General features: G+C 39.4%; 1 protein-coding gene across 2 annotated transcripts in view; it reads left to right on the plus strand.

The window, feature by feature from the left end:
• The window catches only part of LOC126482360 (importin-7), a 176,881-nt gene extending 151,559 nt beyond the window's left edge, over nt 1-25,322 (plus strand). For both annotated transcript variants that reach the window (XM_050106440.1, XM_050106442.1), the window contains exons 22-23: nt 9,923-10,066; nt 22,114-25,322. In XM_050106440.1, coding sequence (XP_049962397.1) covers nt 9,923-10,066; nt 22,114-22,181 — 212 coding nt within the window. In that variant the 3' untranslated portion in view covers nt 22,182-25,322. The remainder of the gene's footprint in view (nt 1-9,922; nt 10,067-22,113) is intronic.
• Nucleotides 25,323-25,534: the final 212 nt, after the last annotated feature.

The raw sequence follows: 25,534 nt of genomic DNA on the forward strand, positions 1-25,534 counted from the left end.
GTGTGCTTGCTTTGTGTGTGTGTTTTTGTGTGTGTGTGTGTGTGTGTGTGTGTGTGTGTGTGTGTGTGTGTGTCTTTACTTAGAAGAAGGCTTTGGCCAAAAGCTATAATGTGTAAAGGTCTTTTCATTGTGTCTGTCTGCAATGCAATGGTTCATCTTTACAATGACTATCAATCTGTCTTTTTCCTAGTATTGTTGTTAGTTGCAAATCCTGAGGCATTTATATTTTGTTGACACTGCTAATACGATGAAAATGTGATTGTGTCTGACAAGGAATAACTAAATACTAAATAAATTCAATCAGTGGCTGAGAGAGTTTGTTTTGATATGTGAGGCTCCGTTACTGTTCCATGACATTGTAGACTTTGTCTTCAGTGATCTACGTATTGGTTATCCAGCAGTAGCTTGACGTTTGTTGTATGATGTGTTTTCTGTCAGGTGACTGCATTAATGTCTTAACTCTTGTTTCAGAGTTTTGCAGAGCACTTTTATTGAACCACATTATAAAAGTTTAAGGCACAGATAAATATGTAAGTTCCTGCAACTTTGATTCAAAGCATTCACAAACGTGTTGTGGTCAGCATTTACTTGGTGACTGTGGAATTCCTGAGCTGGGGACTTGTAATCGCTGCCAGACCTCTGACACTGTAAACTATGTGGATGCTTCAGTGACCACTGTATTGCACGGTGGAGGAACGTTGTGTGTCATAGGGAGAGGGTATCTCAGCTTGACTACACAGATAAAGACGTGCTACATGCTAATGAGATGCATGGCTATTGAGGTGGAACAGCCATTATCTGGTAACATCTGGGGAACCTGTCACACATCGCCGGCCGCGGTGTTCTAGCGGTTCTAGGCGCTCAGTCCGGAACCGCGGGACTGCTATGGTTGCAGGTTCGAATCCTGCCTCGGGCATGGATGTGTGTGATGTCCTTAGGTTAGTTAGGTTTAATTAGTTCTAAGTTCTGGGCGACTGATGACCTCAGAAGTTAAGTTGCATAGTGCTCAGAGCCATTTTGTCACACATCAGTTGCATAAGGCGTATCTAGGCATGCGGGGCTCTTAAGTGGAGTTTTATTTCCCCAGCTGCTCATGGGACCGAGATGGAACCTTTAAAATTCTCTCTTTCTCCTTCCAGCAAATGGATGGGCTGCTGCCGCTGGTAGGTACCAACACCCAATTAAACAAGAGGGCTCATGTAGCCAGTCCTCCAGACTCAGGAATATTTCAGAATTCTAGTACCTATAGTAACGGAATGCGTACTGCTGGTTAGAATGTGTTTTTATTAGTAAAAGGAAAGGGGGAAGCTTTGCAAAAAGTCTCACCTTCTACATTTAAAAGGGTTTAGAAATAATTGCAGGTACATTAAAATCTGTTAAGCAATTGCGAAATGGGACTCTGTTGGTTGGAACCTCAAGTTCCCGACAATTGACAAACCTACTGAAAGCCAAAAGCCTCGGGGAATATGCCGTTCAAACTGAACTCCACACCATGCTGAAAAACAGCAAAGGTGTTGTGAAGTGCAGGGAGCTAGTGGACACCTCCAAAGCAGACCTGAAAGTTGAGTTACTTCAAAGCTCATAACTCCTTCCAGAACATCAGCCGAGGCTGTAGTAGCCTCCATTGTGGAACTCCCTGTTCCTCCAAAGGTTCAGTCTGGTCCACCATCAAGTGCTGCCCCTATCACCTATGTGGTTGTGGCTCTTAAGCCTCCCCAGGTGGAAACAAATCAGCTGCTGGTGGAGGCAGGAAATAAGCAGCATCACAGTGTTGATATCACTCCCCGAAACATCTCTCATGATTGGTCTGTGGAGCTTAATGGTGACCTAGGGCACTCAACTCACCTCAAGACTGTGCATCTTCAGAAAGACAGGGTGAAAGTGCAGCCCCCTTCATAAATGGCTCCCATAGTACAGTGGTACATTAATGGGTTCCACACACATGTGGAGGAACAGAAACTCCTAGCACAGAAATGCCTCTGTGCTTGTGCCCATCATGTATTGTGGGACTTGACCCCTACTTGCCCCCGGGGGTCAGGTTTTGGAGGCCTTCATGACCTCTCACAAGTTGTGCATCCTCAACACAGGCACACTCGCTTATTTCCACTCCTTTCTGTGCAGCTATTGAGTGATTTATCAGCCATTAACCGCCTTTCTGCTCACTAGCCCTTGCACACACTGTTCAGTGGAAAGACATTGATGACCTTCATTCCAGTGACTGCATTCCCCTACTGAATAGAGCTCTCCCTGAAAAGATGTAGCCATGATGATGATCAACAGAGTCAACAAGACACTGTTCAGCCAACTGTGTTCGACTGCTGCAACAGTATCCAGGTTTGGGTGGATCACATCATACAGTTATCTACAGTGTCACTGACGTCTCCATCTCAAAGTCCTCTGGTTGTCTTAAGAGGTGACATGCCCCTTGGCGGCTCTGCAACCGTTTTAAGTGCCTCCCAACAGTGGGAAACCTCGCAGCCTTTTGATTAGACTCATCACATCATAGGAGAGAGAGAACAAGAAAAGTTATGGCAAGCATTGTTGGACTCCATCAACCGTTCCACTTGTTCTACAATAGTATGGGAAGCCATCAGGAGGAGTTCTGGTAAAGACAGTTGGTTACCTATTGCAGCATCATTGAAATGGGTGACTCCAAAGAATGCTCAGAGACATGGCTCAGATGACGGCCGAGCATTTTGCAATGACTACTGCCAATGCTAGCCATGATCTGGTGTTCCACTGCTACTGTGTTATTGTAGAGAGGGGCTAGGTGGACTTAAGGTCCAACAATTCTGAGTCTTATAACTGCCCATTCTCCTTGTGGGAGCTGTATTCGGTGCTGTCTGACACTCTTGATATGGTGTCCAGTTGCTACCAAATATGCTACAACTTGCTGCAGCACTTGCAAACGGTATCCAAGGAAATCCTCTTACAATGTCTTAATTCAATATGGCTGACAGGCCAATTCTCCGATTTGTGGTGGATGGCAATTTTATCCCCCCTCCCCTCAACCCAGTAAAGGATTGAATGTGTCATAGTAGTTATCAAAACATCATCTTAATGAGCTGTTTAGGAAAGATCCTAGAGCACAAGGTTGACCATCATCTGGTTTGGATATTAGAGGACAGATGGCTCCTTAGACGCTCTCAGTGTGGATTCAGGATATTCGACAACCTGACCCCGTTAGAGGCAAATATTCAGCAGACTTTCCTACATATCAAGCATTGAGTAGGGATAATTTTTTACTTCACTGAGGCATACAACTCTGCTTGAAGGCACAATATTCTCAGTCAGCTACACCATTGGGGTTTTCGTCAACATCTCCCCATGTTCATTGGGTCCTTCCTCTCAAGACACATTATTCGGTACAAAGTCAGTGATTTGCTATTGGATAGTTTTGTGCAGGAGAATGGTGATCCCCAGATCAGCATTTTAAGCATTACTCTCTTTGCCATAGCTATAGACATTAACAGTATCATGTCCACAGCAACGCTCCTTTTTTGTGGACAATTGTACAGTCTTCTGCTCCTCTTCCACCAATATTTCAACAGTGAGTTGTCAGCTGGAACTTAAAATGGAGAGGTTGTAGGTTAATTCATCTGACTTGTGTATCTCGGACACCACTCCTTTTTTTTTTTAAGACCCCTAAGTTTCTGGGCCGTATTTTTGTCTCAAAATTGTCATGGTTACACACTTCAAGTACCTGAAGGCAAAGACCCTAAATGTACTGAACATATTGAAGTGTGTTAGCCACAGGTCTTGGGGAACAGACAGGGCATATCTGCTTATAGGGCCTTTGTGTGATTGCAGCGGGGGTCAGAGAGGCCTCCTTATCTGAAGATAACTGATTCTGTATGCAATGAGGACATCGGGCAACAGGTGTTTACAGGACCAGCCCCCAGTCCATGCGCGGAGGCTGATGAACCCCAATCCGCCACTTACCATCCAGCGGCAGCTTCTCATTGTGTGTCAGCTGTGTGCATTCCTCGCTACTCCCAATTCACCAGCATACCATACTGTTGTTTGTCCAGCTATGGAACGCCTCTTTACCAATTATTCATGGGCAACAAGGCAGTGTGTGTTAGAGTGGTGTGGAGCAAGGACAGGCTGAAATCTGAGGTTTTAACTGAGTGCCAACCTGATTATCGTAGATGCCCAGAATAATTTTAGATTTTGTGCAGTGCAGGTGAATCTGCACACCTGCTTCTGTTTTTAGTATATTTTCCAACGTTTTAAATGAGCACCAAAACTATGTAGTTCTACCCATGGATCAGGGAGACTCCATTGATTCTCTGTCGTTTTCCCGGCTCGTGTCCTCAATTTTCAGTTGCCTCCAGAGTTCACTGTATGAGATGCCAAATTATCCACAATCTCGACGGCGATGTAGCAGGTGAGATGAACAATGCTTGCAGAATTCATCTGTTCAGACTTCTTGATCAGGGTGTGATTCTTCTGGAATTCTCAGGGAATTACATTTTACCTGGAAAAAAATCGGGGAAATCTCTGGGAATTTCATAAAATCTCAGGGAATTTTGCATTTTTCTCCTTGCACTGAAATTTAATTTTATTGTTTTATAAATCACAAATTTTTAAATACTTAATTTTCTAGAAAAGCTACTTGACTGTGGAGTGCTATTTGGAACGTAGGATACAAGGTACTGGCAGAAGAAAAGTAGTGAGGACGGGGCGTGAGTTGTGCTTTGGTAGCTCAGTTGGTAGAGCCCTTGCCCATGAAAGGCAAAGGTCCTGAGTTTTAATCTCTCAGGAAGTTTCATGTAAAAAAGTAGTTTAACAGTTGTAGATTTTGGTACAATAAATATTTTTTTCTGTATCTGTAAATTTTATATATATACAAACAAATGGAAATTACTTTGTGGACATACCTCATATTTATGGACCAGAGAGCAGCTGCAGATATGCCGACAGACGTGTCCTCTATATTAAGTAACATTCAAACTTATGTGGTGAGAGTTGAAAGGTTTTGTGATATGTCCAACTTGTTTCCTAAAATTTTAGGCAGATGTTCTTAATGTGTTAGCATAGTGACTAGCTTTCCTAGGTTTTTTGTAAGCGGTCAGCTAGTCACATTCTACTGTGCCTATATTCTAGGTTCTCTGTTGTTTTACTTCTGTATTAGTCCCAGCTTCCAGCACCTTTCAACATCTCTTCATTGCCTTTAAGTATGAGAATAGTGATTGTGTGGGTCAACCCAAGTGAATTGGGTGTGAGTGAATGAGCATCATTTTATAGGTTTCCTCCTTACTGTGTGATGACAATTGTCATTTCGTGCACATTCATTTCTTTTAATATTTGTAGGATTGCTGATAACCTCACCATTGAGTGCCCATAACGATGCACATGTGCGCTGACATCTGTCTGAGCTGCAGTTGCTCCCACTCCCACACACGATCTATAAGGATGTTAATAGCTGCCTTGTTTTATTTTACATGTCTAGTTGTGTAGGATTAAATTGAGGAGCAAATCTCCATGGTCACGGAACAAAATTTACAAGAGTTTTATGCAGATAAGCTGCTGAGTATATACTAGCATATTCAACAGTGTAACAAAGGAATTTGCTTATTTTTTTCCTGTGACTCTTAGCAGTTACCCTTGCATTTCAGGTCTAAACGGAGGAAGGCTTGCTCCTTCTATTCTGAGAGGCCAGTGTCAAAATTCCAAGACTCGTCATAATCAAATGAAATAAACTATATAGTTTGATTTTTGTGTTGGACTATCACTTATTCCAGATACTGTTCCAATGGTAAATATAGCAGCATTCAGTTTTTGAACAAGACCCTGAATATAGGCTTTCCATGACAGCTTATTCTCTATTTGAACACACAGGTATTTGGATTGTTCAGACTTACTAATCGCATGCCCAGTTTTGAAATCAATATTTCAATTTTAGTTGAACTGTGTGCAATAAACTGTGAAAACTGAGTCTGGCTGTGTGTTAGCATCAGTTTCTCTCTCTCTCTCTCTCTCTCTCTCTCTCTCTCTCTCTCTCTACAAGTCACAAATTTATGTCTTGAATTGCACTGTTCGATACATTGCCTATGTAAACATTTGTGGTCTCAACACTGACTCCTGAGGCACCGTCCCATAACCTTACCCCAATCATACTCTGTATCACGCCTGTTCTCATTACTGTGTGGAATGACCTTTAGTTGTCTGTTCCTAAAGTATGAAACAAACCAATTGTGAGCTGCTGTTCTTATTCCATAATGGTCCAACTTCTGCAGTGTTTTGTGACCAAAACAATCAAATGCCTTACTTAAATCAAAGAACACACAATGTGTTTGCTCCTTTTTGTTTAATCCATCCAGCATCTCCCAGAGAAAGGAGAATATAGAAGTTTCAGCTGTTAAACCACTTCCAAAAAGAAGCTGAATGTTTGACAGCAAATTATGTGAACTAAAATGGTAGATTACCCTCACCATTTCCATAGAAATAAATCTAAAATTATCAACGTCATCCTTTTCTCCTTTTTTTGTAAAGCGGGTTTCACTGTTGAATACTTACATAATTAAGGAAACTCACCCTTCTGTAAGCAAAAATTACAAATTTGATTAATTGTTGGGCTAAGAGGCAGCACTGTGCTTTAGTATTGTGCTAGATAGCCCATCGCATCCATGAGAGCCCTCAGTCTTCGGCAAATTAATTATTTTTTCACCATCACGGGAGTGTGTTTTGGATAGCAGCCTTGGAAAGTTATTTTCTACGAGTTATATGGTCCTCTGTAGAAATTAAGTTTTTATCTAATTCATCTTGATGGTAATGTTAATTGTGATAGTGATGGTTCCAGCTGATAGCTGAAGGTGTCCCTTAGGATCCATGCCCTGTAGTTTTGCCTATTTCACTGTATACATACATACATACAGAATCTTAGCTACCTTGTGTACAGCACACACTTTCTCTTTACATTGTGCTTACAGGGAAGTTGCGAATCTTTCTACAAAATCCAGCAGAAGTCTGCAAACATTGAAGCATTGAATCGTCCTTTGTATCAGTGTTCCATTACAGAGATTTTTTGGTAAAACCTCTCACCGTGATCATCACTAAATGCCCCATAATCTGCCTGAAAAATGTTGATATGTGAAGGAAGTTCATTTTGAGTGACATTTTGCATTTCAGTTAATCTTAGGCATAGATAGTGATTCACAAGTTCAACTTAATTTTCAGCCCTTCTATTGCTCACCAATAATGTTGTAACTTTCTGAAGGCATTGCCACACGTTCAGCTCATCAGGACTGAGAATACACTCAAACTGCTTGTCTCCAGGGGCCTTATACATATTTATGGACCAATTAATAACCCCAGCTTGATGTTTTAAGTGCCCAATCCAGCGAATTTTCCATGAAAGTATTCAAATGCTTGCAAGTTGCTCATATTCACTGATTTACAGATGGCTTTATCAATCCAAGCTTCTCATATATTGGTGATAACAGTATTGAACTGAGATTTACAAGTGGCTCCCATGAAGCTACTGGATGATCTGATGCTGGAAGACCCACTCCATGAGGTACTGGTTGCATCACACTTAGTATATTAGGGTATTGTATGGTGCTCTTCTTTTTCTTGTTAAATCCTTTGAGCAGAGGCACCAAGCAGACGTAGTAATCTATAACAAGCATACACTGCATAACAACAACAACAACATAGATCCTGGTAATTGCTTAAAGTTACGACCACTAGTCTCAGTGCATGCGTGGCAAAGGGACATGCCACACGCGAGAATCTCTGGTGTCTGTTGTAGCGGGAGACAGGCAGCTTGGAACCTAACAGGTTGGTCCTCATCCATTTCTGTGGGGTTTCGTATGCCAACATCGTAACGTAATCCCAGAGAATGAATTGTGAGATCCAGTGATTGCACAGACCATGGGACAGGACCTCACCTTCCAATCTAGTCATGACAGTACGTAGGAGTTGATCAGGTACCTGCAGACATTAAAATCAAAGTGGGCTGGTGCACTATCATGATGAAACCACATCTTTCACAGAGAACAGTCTCCAATAATTATGGAAGCACATCTCGCAGGAACACTAGGTAACGTGGACCAGACAAACTGGGAGGCAGCAAATAAGGTGGCATATTTGGTGATCTTGGAAAATGTGTGTCCGTATTTTGACTGGTGACCAGCAGTATGGGTGGCATGAGGATTGTCCTCAATCCAGACATGGCTGTTGCAGCCACTGAAAACATCATCACAGGTGAATGAGGCCTCATCTGTGAACAACACCAACTGTAAGAAGTTCAGCACGATAGCACTGTTATAGATAATCTATTGACAGAAGTGAATACAGGGCTCAAAATCCCAAAATCTGTCGGTCCTAGTGCTTGCACACTTTGTTATGGTTCAAAGCGATGACTGCCAGTTCAGTGCATGTATCGCAACAATGCACACATCTCTACTGCACATGGTGTGTAATACCTGCTCCACTAGTACTCTTTCCACTTTATCCTTCAAAGTGTGTGGTTCACAGGTAAGTTGACAGGTGCTTATTGCCACACGTCTGACATCGTCTTCTCAAAATCTGGTGTTCGGAATGGCTCTGACGGGAACCTTGGCCTGCTCTCTGTGGCGTGAATGACCCCGTCTCTTGTAAGTTAGTATCCACAGTGATAAACCTCTTCCAATTAGGATAATGCCTGTTGGGAAAGTGTCCTCTGTACATTTCTGCTGCTTCACGGCCACTATATCCTGCACCAGTGTGATGCATAACACACGTTATGAGCTAGGTTGGGTACAGTATGACTGTTTGGTGGTCAGGGTGTATACTGTTCATCACCTACTGCCTTTTCCAGTGTACAGCAGACACCCAGGATATTTTGAGAGAGTGCGGCAGAAATGGGTGCGTCGTTGCAATACATGCTTTGAGACTGGTGGTCATCGCTTTGAATGATTGCTATGTGCTACATTGTTGTTACGCTGTGCACATTATGTATGTCCCTAACACGATAAATGTGCATTTCCGACCATTGGCCCCCTATCTCAATATTGTTTGTAACAAAAATTGTTGGGGGTTATTACCACATCTGTGGGACATAACTCCAGTTTTGATTGTATGCAGTAAATCAGGAAAGCAAGCAATCTCAATTGTGTTAGCTACAAACAAAATACTGACATAATGTCATGCAGAGCACATACTCATCTCTTGAAATACCTGAAGGTGTGGTAAAGGTCATTGCATCACATTACAGTGTATGTATCTTGTAGCTACATAAAACACAGCATTCGTGTGTGTCTTCGGTGGCATTCCTGATATAACAGGAAAACGTGAGCTTAAAAAACAGAAATAAGGATGTAACAAACCTCATAGAGTATGAAAATAGAAGCTAAAGATAAAAAATTGTCATATTTGAATTCAGCGTATCAAAATCTATAAAGATTGAGTGTATTTCTTTATGGAAATTTCATTGTTATATATAAGAGATTTGTTACAAATATTTGAAACTCAAAGATACAAGGGGTACTGATAAGAGATCAGCAGTGATGATCTACTTTGTTCTACACAAACATGTCACTATCTCTCACCCCAGGCAGGAGAATTTAATTTTGCTGTAAACTGTACCAGAATAAAAGGAAAAAACTGGTTCATTGATTTGGATTAAGATAATTGTAGCACATTTGTTCATTTTTATCTTGTTGTTTCCAAGTCAATGTGAACAGTTCACTGAGAGATTCCCCCCCAATCACCCCCCCTCCCCCCTGCCTGGTCTCTCTCCTTCTCCTAACACTGGTTAACAGAAATGCCAGTATGGTTATTTTGAAAAGGACACTGCTGTCTTCATTATGCAATTTGACCTTTTGTCCAACTCTAAAGATGTTGTCGTCAGGTTGTTAAACCCTAGCCTTCCATTGTTGTTTCCCTTCGCCACTGTTTTGCACAGTTACTTTAAATTATATTCATAATGTTTCAGGTATTCAAGCCAGTGATCCAACATGGTATCAAATTCTTACTACTGATTTGACAACTGAACAACAGAAGGCTCTCCAGGAAATAATGGTTCTAGCAGACCAGAGGAAGGCAGCAGCCGAGAGTAAGAGGATAGAGCAGAGTGGAGGTGAGGATTAAATACTTATTAAATATTATTTTCCCTGAAAAAAATAATAAATTTAATTTTAGTTCAGGTAGCTAGAGGAAATCTACTTAATATCGTATTTCAAGTGATGTGTCCTGTGAAAGAACTAGGGTTGAAATTGAAGCACTACCCATTGTTGTTTGTTTTAATGTTACACTAGAGATTTTGTTTGAAAGATACCACCGATAGGAACATAGGTATGTGAAATTTTTATGCTTCTAATCATCTGCAAAGCAAATTCGCAGTAGTAAATTTTACAGTTACCTGTACTGTTCACACCGATGAGAAATTAAAATTTTGAGAAATCTGCTGTGCCGGAGTGAAAACAGCCCTGTCACCATTGCGGATGGAATAGTTCATCATTTCACATGTCTAAGATGATGTCAGACTTTCTGCTGGCAGTTTGTGAGACTGTTGAGCAGAGGATGGGCAAGATGTAAGATTTCAGCCCATTATATAGTGGCCATATTGTTTGTGCTTGACACATGGGACATTTAATCTTTCCATATGGGACCTTATTAGTGGTGATTATGAGTATCTTGGGTAACAAAAAGCACCCATCATCAATCAGTCACCATGTGCAAGAGTGTGTTGATGATGGGACACCATAGATTGCTGCAAATTCTAACAGCAGATACACAGACTAGTGGAGAAAGTAGCATACCATTTCCGTACTGTACCAGGGTGTCTACAGATCATGAAAGTCATGAAAAAGTATTGAAAATGAAACAGTTGGTAATGAAAATAATGAAACGATAATAAAATTGAGTGGATGGTCACGAATTTTGTTTTATGTATCAGTCAGGTGCAGTTCTAGGAGGGAGTAGTGGAGCCTCTGCTGCTGTAGGTTTGCAACCTTGAGTGGCAGGGGTAGAGTGAGAAATTTGGAGATGTGGCTTCATTGAGCCATATGTGGTGTATACACCTAATGGAAATGATGTATACCATATTTTACAGACTATGCGCCTTAATTATTAAGTATTTTTTAAAGAAAATAACATTTTACCATTTTTATTATTAGATTGCAATGCCAGACTAAAAAAAAATATAATAATCTTCAGTTTATAAAACTGAGCTGACATATAAAATCTTCATCTTCTCTTTCTCCTTCTTCTTCATTGTTGTCATTGTCCTCTCCCTATGTAGGATGATCTTCACTGCCATCGAGAGCACTATTTATGCCGCATTTCTGGAAAGATTTAACAATATCATCTTCTCTCATTCTATAGCCTGTATCATTTGAATACCTTTTTTTTCCCCCCATTACGAAAATAGCTACTAACAGAACTATTCTACTGTTACCAATAAGACAAATCGCTTTCAGTTCAAGTTCACTGGCAATGAGGCATCGTACGTTAGACAGTGTTCTGGGTTTGTGGTGGCAGGGTGGGAGGCAGACAGTGTTAGCAAGGTTGTTAATCCCTGCAACTCATGTCCGTTGCATTGGTGTACTTTTGCCAGATAGACACAGGTTTCCTGCAGTAGCGAATATATGACCATTTTTAAGACTGGTGGGAATTTAAAATCACATACTGTACATTTTTATATTAATTTAGAGTACAAGACGCTCCTGAATTTTGGAGACAATATTTTGAAGGAAAAAGTGTTTCATAGTCTTTAAAACAGGGTAAATTGTAGCTCTGCCCTTCACTGTGCTGCCATGCTGCCATTTTGTATGTTGCTGGAGGAGTTTGTTTGAACAGCTGTTCATTTATTTGTGTCCACTCCCACTTCTGTTTAAATCCCTTTAATCCGCATCTTTTTTGGCAGGACATTTCCTTAAAGGTTTTTAATAATTCATATAAGACAGTTATAATTTTAATCTCTTTTAAAGGTGTTAAGGATGATCAGAGTGAAATTGATTTTACACTAGCCAAAATGTTTCCGATACTATATTAGTACTGTGTGCATACTATAATTTGGCATTTGTTGGGGGGGGGGGGGGGGGTAGAGTGCACAGTGTTTTCTGGGGGGAAGAGGTGTAGAGTGTAGGAGCGGGGGGACGAACATGCTCCGCCTACATTTACCGTAAGTACACAGTGCAGGCAAGACACACTTGTGCTTTGAGCTTCCGTGAAAGCAGCAATGTGTGCAGTAAATGTACTCGTCAGTTAAATATTTTTTAGTATTGAAATTAAGATCATTGTTTGCAGTGACATGTTAAATAATGAAAAACAATGGAAATAGCACAAAAAACATAGTGACAGTACAGTTCAGTGACAAAGCAGACTACTATTCTGTCAACACTGGTTAATAGTACACTGCACAGATGGCAACAAAGATCGGCAAATCAGTGCGGCTGCTAGCAAGAACTACGCACGAAAGGATATCCTTATTTTCAAACATGAGTGCACAAGTGTTCGCAAAGTCTGTATCAAAAAATTGCTGAGAAGAGTCCTTTGAAATTAAAGACAGTCAGAAGTGGCTCATGTCTATCACCCCGAGTTATGCAGAGCTCCACTTTGAGAAATTTTCAAGTGACAATTGTGTTGGAAGAATTTGTGTCAAAAAAACATGAGAGTCCACCAACATCTGATGTAGTGAGGAGAGAACACTTTAAATTTTGAGAATATTCTGAAAAACAATTCAATCCATAGGAGGACAAGCTTGATCACTTTCTGATGAACTTACTGCAGAGTGCAAACCATGACGTCGTAAATTTCATGGAAATGCTACAGTTGAAAACTTAAAAGAAGATTAATCATTGCTGAAAGAAGTGTTTACAATGTAATACATTCATTAGGTGGTTTCCTTGTTGTTGTTGTGGTCTTCAGTCCTGATACTGGTTTGATGCAGCCCTCCATGCCACTCTATCCTGTGCAAGCTTCTTCATCTCCCAGTACCTACTGCAGTCTACATCCTTCTGAATCTGCTTAGTGTATTCATATCTTGGTCTCCCTCTACGATTTTTACCCTCCATGCTGCCCTCCAATACTAAATTGGTGATCCCTCGATGTCTTAGAACATGTCCTACCAACCGATCCCTTCTTCTAGTCAAGTTGTGCCACAAGCTCCTCTTCTCCCCAATTCTATTCAATACCTGCTCATTAGTTATAGTGAGAAATAACTGAATGTGGACATAATGAAATCAGTAATGCTAGCTGTGAAGAATGCTTCATTCAGAAGAGTAGAAGCCATAAAAAAGGAATCCAATGAAAATGAAGTGGCCAATCTTAAAAGAACAGTTCAAGAAATAAAAGCTCAAAAATAAGAAATGGATGATTATAAAAAAGGCAAAAGAAGCACCTGAAGTTTTGGATGTTGAAATTCCAAGTTTAGCTAAGAAACTTTTACTGTGAAGTTTAGTGTGTGACATAAACTTCTTCTCTTCAAAGCTGTTATATTGTCTAAAGGAAAATTGTACATTTCCAGTACATTACAATGTTAAAGCAATTTGTATTTTAATTGATGTAATGGTAAGTATATCTGAAAATAGTCATACCCCATCCTATGTGAGAGTTTTATAGCATTTGACGAATAGTATACTACCAGTCATTCATAATTACATTATTCATGCTGACACAGTTTAAGCGATAGAAGAATTATTACATTCAGCTTTCATTTCAACCAGCTTTCACATTTATAAAATGTGTTTTTGTCATTGTACCAAGCATAATTTTGAGAGGTCATGAATATAATTAAAGAGGTAATGAAAAAGTCATGAAAAGGTCACGAATTTGATCCTCTAAAAATCTGTAGACACCTATATACAAATACTAAAAGCAAGCGGTTGTGGGTAAAGCAGGTGGAAGACTTCAGTTTATTGGTAGAATACTGGGAAAGTGCAATCAGTGTACAAAGGAGATTGCTTACGCATCACTCATGTGACTAGTTCTAGAATATTGCTCTAGTGTGTAGGACCCATACCAGATAGGATCAACAGGGGATGTTGAACGTATACAGAGGTGGTCAGCACAAATGGTCACAGGTTTGTTTAATCCATGGAAGAGTGTCACAGAGATACTGAAAGAACTGAACTGGAAGACACTTGAAAATAGTTTACATCCATGTCGATAAAGCCTGTTAACAAAGTTTCAAGAAATGGCTTTAAATGATTATTCTAGAGATACACAACAACTCCCTATGTATCACTCACATTAGGGATCATGAGGATAAGATTAGAATAATTACTGCACACACAGAGGCATTAAATCAATCATTCTTCCTGCACTTCAGACATGAATGGAACAGGAAGAAATCCTTATAAATGGTACCATGGGATGTACCCTCCACCATGCACCTTAGAGTGGTTTGCAGCATGTAGATGTAGGTATAGATGTAGATTTAGAAACACTACATTGCAATGGAGTGAGCTTTCTGATGCACAGCGCAGAATTTTTGTCCCAAATATAACTACCTCCAAACACTGTTGCTGTTAATAGGTGAAATTTGCAATCTAATGTTCTACATGTGGTGCCTTTTAGAATTGCTGCAATCTTTCTGCACTTCCTTTGTACTTAGCCTTGTGTGCAGCTAAACTTTACTCTCAAATAATGCCTACCTGAGGGTGAACCTGACCTCCTGTGTCCTTGTTGTAATTATGAGCACTGTGTACTAGAATGGCTTCCTTCATGTCAATCTTTTGTTGTATTACTTAACCAGTCTGACATTAGGTTAAAGTAATCAGTGATTTCCATATCGCCTTGATCCTGTTATCAGGCTGAATTTTGAACAACTTAAGCTGCAGCCACAGTCACATTGACACTGTGGGGGGATTCTGCCAACAATCTACATCTGCTGAAGACAGTCATTCTTTCCAAATCACTATACCAGTATGTGCAAGTTGTCACTGCATCTGATCTCAACGCTGAATATGCAGACTTCTGACAACAGTGGCAGTATTCAAATTGGGTGGTTTTTTGTCAAAAGTGCCAATGTTTCCACATTCAAAACATGGATTGTGAGAAATTTTTGAGCATAGTATGAGAGGGGCAACTGGGACAGGGACATGTCTCTGAATCTGCAGTCTGGAATTGCTACTTTCTTGGAAACCACAAATTTCGAACAACTTAAAAATTTATTAATAATTAATTGAATGTAACCATATATTATGTTGTGCATGTTCTGGGCTGCCTGACCATTTCAGCCACATGTCTATACTTAAAATGCAGCATACCATCTGCAACACAGCCAAAATGTGCATCAGAAATTTTAGACCTAGATTTTAACTACAAGAAATTGTGTGTTCAAATGAGAAAGGTGGCATTTGTCTATTTTGATGCTTAAAAAATCATTGTAGTGGATCAGTTTTGGTTATGGGAGGTGGACATCATATGTCTACGAATTATTACTACTACGTACTGGTGGTTTTTATGTCAGTAGATTAGTGATTTTGTTATTCTTTGTACGAAGTGATTTGGAAATGTGGTTCCCACTTTCCAGTACTTAATGTGTAGACTATCTTATTTTAAAATTGATATTTGTCTTGCACTCTTTACTAGTTTAGAAAACTGCTCACAAATGGGAAATAAATCACTACCGTTCCTTACTTCTGCAAGAACTGTTTAGACGCATCCATCTGTGGAACGATACTTCTCAGCCATTTACAATCTTAACAGTGCTAGTGTTTTTCTAAAAATATATCTCCCTAACATGGTACAGGTCATCCCTTTTGTGGGTCCACCTAACCTCGGTATAGTCTTTACTGAGTCCATCTAACCTTTTCCTCTAACATGCAATTTCTGTAAGGTACACTACACCAATAAAAAACGATGTACCCTCCTCCTTCCCTACGTACTTAGTTTGAAGAAATTTCTCCTTGTAGGTTTGATTTCACCTGATCCATTAGACCTATTTACAAATGACAGGGTAATCTCTCCTTTTTTTACTAGGAAAGCTCCCACCTATGTTCTTCTGAGTGGATAGCCGTACCATTATATTATGATGATGATGATGATGATGATGATTTGGGTTGTGGGCACTCAACTGCGCGGTCCTCAGTGCCTGTACGCATTTCCAATCTGTACACTATCCAGTCTAGCCACTTTCATGGATGATGATGGAGTGATAAGGACAACACAACACCCAGTCCCTGGGCAGAGAACATCCCTAACCCAGCCAGGAATCGAACCCGGGACCCCATGATCCAGAGGTAGCAACGCTAGTAACTAGACCACAAGCTGTGGGCATATCATTATATGTTTATCGCCTGATTTGCTGTCACCCTCTCATTGTACACCTAGGCAAAATGCAAGCATTGAGCCTGAATGTATTTGAGGAATGAGTGCAATTCCCTTAGTTGCTCCCAGTCAGCACGATGTTGGTGACTACGTTAGGATGTCATAGTGTGGGACTTAACCCAGTTTCATCCATACAGGCCCCAAAATGTGATCTTAACACACCCCATTGGGAACCTGTGAAGAGATAGTAATAGCACATTAAAAATATTTGTTTTGGTAATAGAATATGGCCTGTGTAATTGTATGCTTACCGGAGTAAATATTTTAGAAAGGTTAGATCATCTAGTGGATTGAGATTACCTAATCACAGTATTTATCCTCCTAATGTACCTGTTCTGACTACAAAAGTTTCAAAACCTTACCTATTTTTTCATACGTAATTTTACATATTCTTGAAAATATAGTGCTTTGGCAACTCATTCCTATGTTTATCATGAAAATGTAAGGAGATATTGTAGGTGGAGTTGAATCCAGGGATAACTCGGCCTCATCAAAAACCTCTGTGAATACTAGCTACACCAGATTGTTTATTACAAAGATGAAATTTTTTTATTTAAAAGTACAAATTAGATGAGACATACATACACCAATAACACACAATAATGGTATTAGAAATCCGTTTTTGTGTGATACATTCTGAAGCATGGTGTGACACATAAGGGGACCTGGCACTGGGGCAATAGAATCATGTTTCTCTACTGACAAGTTTCCGACATACATTCCACTTCTTGGAGCAATCTGTGCACACTTTTGTCGGATTGCGGTTCCTTGCTATTGAAACTGTGTGCCCGACCGAGACTCGAACTCGGGACCTTTGCCTTTCGCGGGCAAGTGCTCTACCATCTGAGCTACCGAAGCACGACTCACGCCCGGTACTCACAGCTTTACTTCTGCCAGTACCTCGTCTCATATCAGCGCACACTCCGCTGCAGAGTGAAAATCTCATTCTGGAAACATCTTTGCTATTGTCTTGATGAGCTCTGGGAAATTTCTTTCTGTCAACCAAAGAAGGTAGGGCTTTCATTCCGGTCAGCCTGGCTTAGGAGAAATGATGCTCCCTTTGTACTAACTATTTTCTCTGAGAAGGTCAACATCAATTCAGTGAGTCTTTATTTCCTCCGGATTTGCTGTCCAAAATGAAGGAATTCCACACAAAAATTTCCAGCAAATGGACAAAGATTTTCTTGTAATAGTTTTTGCGGTGGTTTATGGATATTGGATACAATGCCATTTTCTGTTTAGCTCGATCTTTTACTGCCAGTGTTTTATTGTAGTCAAGCAGAAGCTGTGGCTTCATTATTTTCTTTGACTTTTTCTCAGTTTCCACCATATCCATAGTGTGGTCTTTAATATATTTTAAAACATTGCTAGAACATTTCCTCATCTTTCACCTGCAATTTCCCCCTTTCGTAATTTTTTTATGTTGGAGAGATTGTGGCATCTCCTTATGGGTCATTTTTAGTGTTCCATAACTATCAATGGATTTCAAAATTAGGAAATCTGCCAACTATGGGGATGTGTGAAAGCTATATGTTATTAAGACAGTAACCTTGCCTCAGGAGTGGTTTTGCATGGTTTAACAAGTATCAAAACAACATCTGGAAATCTGTAAAGTCTGCATCCAGCTTTGTCCCTTTCACTGTGTAAATATTCAGAGAAGACTCGTATCTGGTAGATAATTCACACAGCATGTAGAATTTTATTCAAAACCTTGCCCTTTCCTTAGGGCATGCTGTAGCAACCCAGTTGGCCCTTGAACAAAAGTACACTTTCGTCCACCATAATGTCATGTTCAAAACATAAGAAGTTTCAAATTTATTTTCAAGATGTTGTTAGATTGAGAAAATTTTGTCCAGCTTAGAATTTGGACGATTTGCAGCAACACACACTTCGTTATCAGAAAAATTATGACTACTTTTGATTTGGCAAAACCTCTTGTAAGATGTTACGTCATCGAAAAATTTAGTTCATATGCTTGCCCCCCCCCCCCCCCCCCCCCCCCCCCCCAATCCACATTTATTACATCTGCAATTAAAGTTTCTCTACAATGCTGTAAGGGTTGTCACAGGTTCTGAAAATCAGGGAAAATCAAGAAAACACTGGATAAATCTCATTTTTGTCTCAGTAGATGAAATGGTTTGTTTACTGAGGTGTCATGCATTGTTGCTGGCTGAGTGCAGTTGAGCACGTGCACTGCTTCCCTACTCCCTCATTACTACTGCTTCACCCCTTCCTATTACTCACCTCAGTTTGCAGACAGTGCTGCCACCACTTGTCACCACTATCCTAGCAGCTGTAGGTGAGAGGCAGGAGATGTGAGGAGTGGTTTGTTTGGATCTGATTCTGAGAAACTGGATGCAGCATCCAGGGACAGTGCTCATAAGTGCATGGGTTGTGTCTGAGTGATTTTTTTGTGTGTGTGTGTGTGTGTGTGTGTGTGTGTGTGTGTGTGCGCGCACGCGCGCGAAAACGCGTACTCGGGCCACTGGTAATACTAGGTGGCCCGGAGTCGCTTTCTAAAGAGGCCCCCACTGGGGCCACCGCAGCGGATGACTCTCCATCTCCGAATAGGTACGCTGGCAGGCGCGACATCGGCAGGTCCCATCCGTCGTCAGATCCGTGTTGTGAAGTTTCTTCTTCGAACCCATCTGCCTCTGAATTAGTATTTGTGTTATGCTCATGGGTTTCGGTTTGTTGTACACCACGGGAACCATCTTCATACATTCCTCTTCTATATCCCACAGCGGGACGCAGGTGGTACGCCATCCTGCAATGTCCAACACATAAAATAACCTAGAGAGCCACTGTGAACGGTAATGTAAACATAGTTCGTAGCTACATGTGCAATGCCATTTCTTCTTCTCAATATCCAACTTGTGAACAAGCCTAAACTTTTGTTTACCCTGGTAGGGAGACCTCACTACCCGTGAGGCCATTTCCTAGGATGGCCTACGGCTGTGTGTCTGAGAAGGACTGTGTGATAACTATTGAGGCTCTAATAATTGTACCACAGAGGTCAGTACCTTCCCTCCCTAAAATCAAAATAACGGTGAGCACACCTAACACCGTTTGGCGTAAATGCGAATTCCCTATACGCTTCTCTGAACTGATTAATTAATTGTTCCACATTAGGCTTGTAAAACCAAAGCTCTTCTAAAACTATGCACGTGCTTTCATTTTCTGACAAAGGCTATGCAAAAAATTTAGTTGTGAGAAAATGATTGTCTGTCTTTTATATGCGCCTGCCTCAGGCTCAGCGATAATCTTTAAGGAGAGTTGCTACCTATTCTCATTAGTATTGATTCTCAGTATTTGCACAAATTACCTGCCGCATGGATTGATCACTGCAGTCTGATTTCATCAACATGCAGTCTGTCACTCCTGAATAGCTGGCTACACTAGTGGATTTCCACAACAGGCCAAAACTGCAGGTATCTCTAACAGATTTGGCCTCCCAATCTGAAGTGCTTCGTTTCCCACTAATGTGCAGGGTCTGCCGATCACATTTAGTCTCATCTGTCTGCCCACAGCCAAATCTGATTGTGTGTGGCATAATGCAGTCGATTTTCATGGTTTATCCAGGACTCGGGACTGACGTTAATAACAGCTTGTGAACTAAATTATCTTTCGAGCTCTGCCACTGATAATGTGAGGAACATCACGTCAGCTATGATTATGATGATGTGCCCTCAGCATAAAATAACATAGCTTTGGTAGTATCTTCCTTCCTAATCACCCTTCCTTGACATACACACCATTCCAAGGTTACGTCTTTGTGAGAAGTTTCCTTATAAAATAAATACTTTTCATATTCTAATTTACAATAGCCACACACTTGGGTACATTCATTTGGACACCTCTCATTGTTATTCACTGGCTGTTTCTTAAATACAGGTCTAATATGAATACAAGCATTGGAGTCTGACTGGACTAACCTATCAGTGTTTTCACTGATTTGTTTATTTATTCCTCCAAACTGGTAAAAGTAGGTTGAGTGCTAATCATTACGTTTAATGTGTTCAGTTTTACCTTGGTGCCTAAGATTTGCTCATTAATATTGTTAAACTGCTGCTCAGTTAATTCTTTTAATTGTTTCAGGTTCCTAATGACATCTATAAATTGCACATTTACTGCATGTCACACTAGATTACATTGTTTAATTTTCTCCGTTTGTAGCTCCATGGGTAGAGGTGCTATGATTGCTTGTAAACTTTTTCTCTCTTTCCCTTGGGTTTTAATACTTTTAGACCGTGCTTCCCCTTGGGCTTTAATACCATTAGACAACTCTTCCCTTGGGCTTCATGCAATTATGCACCTCTTCTTTGGTGGCTTTAATACTATTAGATAACTCTTCCATTTTTTTAATATTTCTGTTAGAAAATTCTTCCAAGCTGCTGGGAAGTACAGGCATACAGTAGATTCAACAATATACTTGTAACAAAAATTAGTTGAGTTTTTTTGCAGTATCAAATCACTAACTTGTTCTAGTAATTTGAAATTAAAAGAATCACTTGTTGTTAAACTGCTCAGTGTTGAGTTCCTGTCACACAACTGCACTCTAAATAATAGAAAAACAAGTCATTTGTCGAACATACAGCTCGTCCAAGCTATATAGATGCACATCTTGTCGTGGTGAACTGCTGATGTGGAGATAACTTATTGCTGTTTACACTTTGTCAACCAACTAGAAGGCACCGTCAAAGCTGGAACAGGTGCAGGTTGTGGCGAGGCGGCACATTTGGCCACTGCTGCTGTCTCGTAGGGAAGCTGTCATAAGTCGGAGATTGTACAGACTGCCGGTGTTGTTCCTCTGAACTGATGGACTGATCACTGCAAATTATTGGCAGCTGTTGACACCCACTGTCAAGGACAACAGTGTATTGCTCAGTTTTCGTCTTGATAAATTTCTTAAAAATTGTCTTACTATTATTCTTAGGCACCACTATATTTGCATCTTTCACTAGGGTTTCCTTTTAAGTCAGTCCTTTCACGGTCACAATAATGAAGCATATTCGGTCGCTCAGTCGTATCGCACAACTGAGGCAAAATGTAGTGTATAATTTATTTATTTTTTTAGTTTCTCTGTCTCGTTGCCTAACATGCTATGCCAGTGTACTATGTATTACCCGCACGTAATAGTAAACCATTTCTCCGACAATATGCTGTCGGAAAGTTAACTACTAATATTAGTGTCTAGTAAGTGTCATGATGATCTTTCATCATTTAGAAGAATCAAGAGTGTAACTCACTGTTTCGCGTAAAATACAGTGTTATCCTCATGCTGCCACTGTGACTGCAGCTTTTTTTGCCATAAATGAAGTTCACTTCTTTCAATAGCAGCTTTCTAGATGTTAGTTAGATCAAGTTGTATATTATTCCATCATTTTTACCTCCGTTGTAGGTAGCCTTCATTAGAGAAACAATGTATGCTATTGATTCAGTGTTGTTGTATCTCTGCATGTACTACTATAGTCTTGTCTATTCTATCATATGACAAATGGATCATAAAACTGCTCTTGTAACTAAGTCATGGAACAAGATGGGGGTCATTATGCTTCACTCACTTGGATATCCGTATGTTAATATATAAATACACACACACACACACACACACACACACACACACTCTCTCTCTCTCTCTCTCTCTCTCTCTCTCTCTCTCTCTCACTCACTCGCTCACTCTTCCTAAAGGTAATGTCTCTGTAAACTTGTATGTGTATGTAATTGATGCTGCCTTTTTAGCAGAATTTCTGTACGTATCTGGTTGCTTGTGACTTGTATTTGTCGTTACTGCAAAATATTTTGAATGTTTATTTTATTGATGCTAATTGTTTTTTATTATTTTTCTAGGTTATGTTTTTAATCAACAGACAGTCCCTACATCTTTCAACTTTGGTGGCTCCCCTCTTGGACGATAAGCCTCTCTGTGGCAGCACAGGTGTCTTGCATGTGAAAAAAATAACACCCAGTTGTGTATGTTACTTCTTGTGCACACATTCGGATGTCTGATATTGCCAGTGTGAATTTTACTTGTTGTAATGTGAAAGACTGAATTCAACTGCTTAAAAGTTATATTTGACTTGTTACAAAATTTATTATTCGAGGTGAACTAATGACATTTGAGGAAATAAGTGTTAACGATCTGTAAATAACATTTACTGTGTTATTCAGGGACATCAGTTATATGTAGCAATTGTCTGTGCATCACTTGTGAATCTTGTGCGTGGGGCATTTTTAAAATACTCAATTTACAAGCTCTTATTTCTTGTAAATATTAGGAGCAGTATTTCAGAAGTTTGGGAACATGAACATATTTATTAGTATTTATTGAAAACTTCATATATTGCTTAGGTTGAGCTCCGTCACGCAGTTCATATTCGGACTGTAGAAGGTGATCATATTATGTTACTGATATTCAGAATTTCTGAATCGTTTATTACACCTTTGGAGCCAAAGGAAATTGTCTCAGACTCTGAGATAGAATATACATGTCTCCTAAATAAATCACAGATGTGTGGGCTTGCTTAAGTGTGCCTTCAGTTTATTTTATGGAAATCACCCACGAATTTATCAGATGTGAGAAGGCTGTTGGTCAATGTTGACATATTGGAAATTGTGGGTAAGCTACTGTCCATATGATGATAAATTTTTACTCAAGGTGCTTTGTGACTTGGTCCAATTGACTAGCACATTTTATAAAATATATATATATATATACATATTTTTTTCTTTTTAAATGAAATATTCATGGTACAGTGGTATCTGTTTACATTAGATGCGTGTGTCAGATCAAAGAGTGCAATTTACATCTCGTCTTATTATTTGTATACACTCCAGTCCTGACTAGTCCATACTGTACATTATGTTCCTTTCAAGAGATGTGTAATTTGTCTTAAAAGTGTTGAATCTATATTTTCTTAAAATTCTGGTAAAAGAAAAATGTATGTCAGAGATGAGGTAAAATGTATGGAATAACAAGCCATGTACTAACTATAAGAAGCTAATGAATGCTTGCTGAAGCTCAAAGGGAGAAATATCCATATCCGTTTTGTAAACAAGAATGTAGAAAATTTGTTGACAAGAGATGACATAAATAATTGCAAGTTTGATCGTATGTGTGCTTGTATGTTAGTCAAGTGATCTATGTCACCAGATCACATTCAGCATTAGGGGTCTCTCTCTCTCTCTCTCTCTCTCTCTCTCTCTCTCTCTCTCTCTCTCTCTCTCTCTGTGTGTGTGTGTGTGTGTGTGTGTGTGTGTGTGTGTGTGTGTGTGTGTGTGTGTTTTAATCGCGAGCACGCGATTAAAATTACTACCATCTTTTCGCTTTAGACCTTTATAAATTTCCATTAGCATTGTGACCAGAGTCTGATAAATTGAGGTATGTTTTTGGATAGTATAATTTGTTATATATATGTATATGGATGTGTTCCCTATTTCACCAAAGTATTTTCCATCACTACAGCTGTAAAAGAGGAGAAATTGTGGTGCGCCTCTTGGCTGATGCTTCTTTGACTCATTTGTTCTCTATTTTTTTTATGGTAGTTTAAAAAAATTATTCCTAGCTTCAGATTTTTTTGCTGCGATATCTTTTATGTTTTTTCTGATTGTGGTGACTTTCATGACAATGTTTTATTTGCTGGATTTAGCTGTAAGGTAGTAGGAAAGTTTTTGTTTTTTCACAAGCATTTCAATACAGTTGAAGGACTGCATTGCACATGGTGCATTCTAATCACTAATTTATATTATATCCTTGTAATTTCCCTTCTGCCATCTGTTTTCCTAGTAGTACTTTCGGCCCATCCAATTGAAAAATATTAGCTGTTGTTTAATATGAATTGATTTTCTTGTTTTAAACATGAATATTTGTAATCTAAGACAGTTCTGAGGAATTTTGATCTCTCACTTCACTGAACCACATTGGTATATACAGTTCTACGTGGGTGCTTACCTTCCTTGAAAGTGTTAGCTTACAAACTATCCTGGGTAACAGTTCTAGCTTTTAAAAGCATGTGGTAGGGAGACAAAAGTTCCAGTATAATTGAGGAATTTGGTGGTTTATTTACATGAATCACAACTGTCGCAGAAATTTATGGAAGAAACTAATGATTTTCACCATTTTTGGATGCTTCAGTAAATCATAATTTTCATTCCAAATGAACTTTGTTAATAATGCTTAGTAGTCCTTCTTTTGTTAAAAGTGTATTAAGCTGTAATTAAACAGTTAATGAAGACAGTGTATTTAAAAAGTAGTTGTGTGCATGAGGATAACTGGGAAGATGAATGATGACGGTGATTCCGAGTCTCATTGTGTTGAAGGTACAACTTCCAAAAAGCACATTGCTTATTAGTTGTTAACCACTCAATATTTTGTACCTTCGATTATTTTTGTAGGAAGAGTGTTGACATAAGGGACAGGATGCAAATTTTATTATTGTTTATACTGAATGACTGACTGCTATAGTAGAATGCTGTAATTTTTGAACTCGATTGATTATACATAGGTTAGTAGCAATATTAAATATACACCGCTTGTTCATTCTGTTTGAGAATGTTCAGATCTATTTGTACAGATTTCAGGTGTTTTGAAGGCTACTTGTTTTCTTGCATACCTGCTAGTGTGAGAAATTTGTTGTGACGTGCCAAGTAATAAGCATTGAGAAGAAGGCATATTTTGTAGAATGTCTTGTATTATGTTTTAAATTACTTCTGTTGTTGCATTATATTCACATAACATAATAGACATTATGAAAAGTGGTTTTAAAGCAAAATGCCAACAGTAGATTTTCTGCTTCCTTTCTTAACAGTGGATATTTGCAAATTCCCTTTGTTGGGAGAGAAAAATCTGAAACACACATCACTGAACAGGTATTTAATGTGTGATGGCTGTGTGTGTGAGAGGTAGGTATTTGGAGAAATGTAACTTGCCAAATTTAATGTACAAAAATTAATTTAGAAGCTCATCAGGTCTATGCACAGCAGTCTGTTCTTTATTTCAATGGATTTCAGAATGTTGTGATTGTAATTGAACTAAAAGTAAATATGTTGAATGGACGAAATCATACAGTTCACTTTTTTGTGTAACCTTCCTGTGCATTGACGGTTTTCATCATCATTGATATTAATGAAAGAATACTAGCTCATTTTAACAAGGGATGTATATTCTCTGATTTCGCACTGTCCATATGAGACGAAAATCTATATGTTGTCCCAGGAGGAATTGTCATTCGAAGCAAAAAGTCTAATAATCGTGGGCTGTAAATTGGATATC

This window comes from Schistocerca serialis, chromosome 5, assembly GCF_023864345.2.
Source record: "Schistocerca serialis cubense isolate TAMUIC-IGC-003099 chromosome 5, iqSchSeri2.2, whole genome shotgun sequence".
Taxonomy (NCBI): domain Eukaryota; kingdom Metazoa; phylum Arthropoda; class Insecta; order Orthoptera; family Acrididae; genus Schistocerca; species Schistocerca serialis.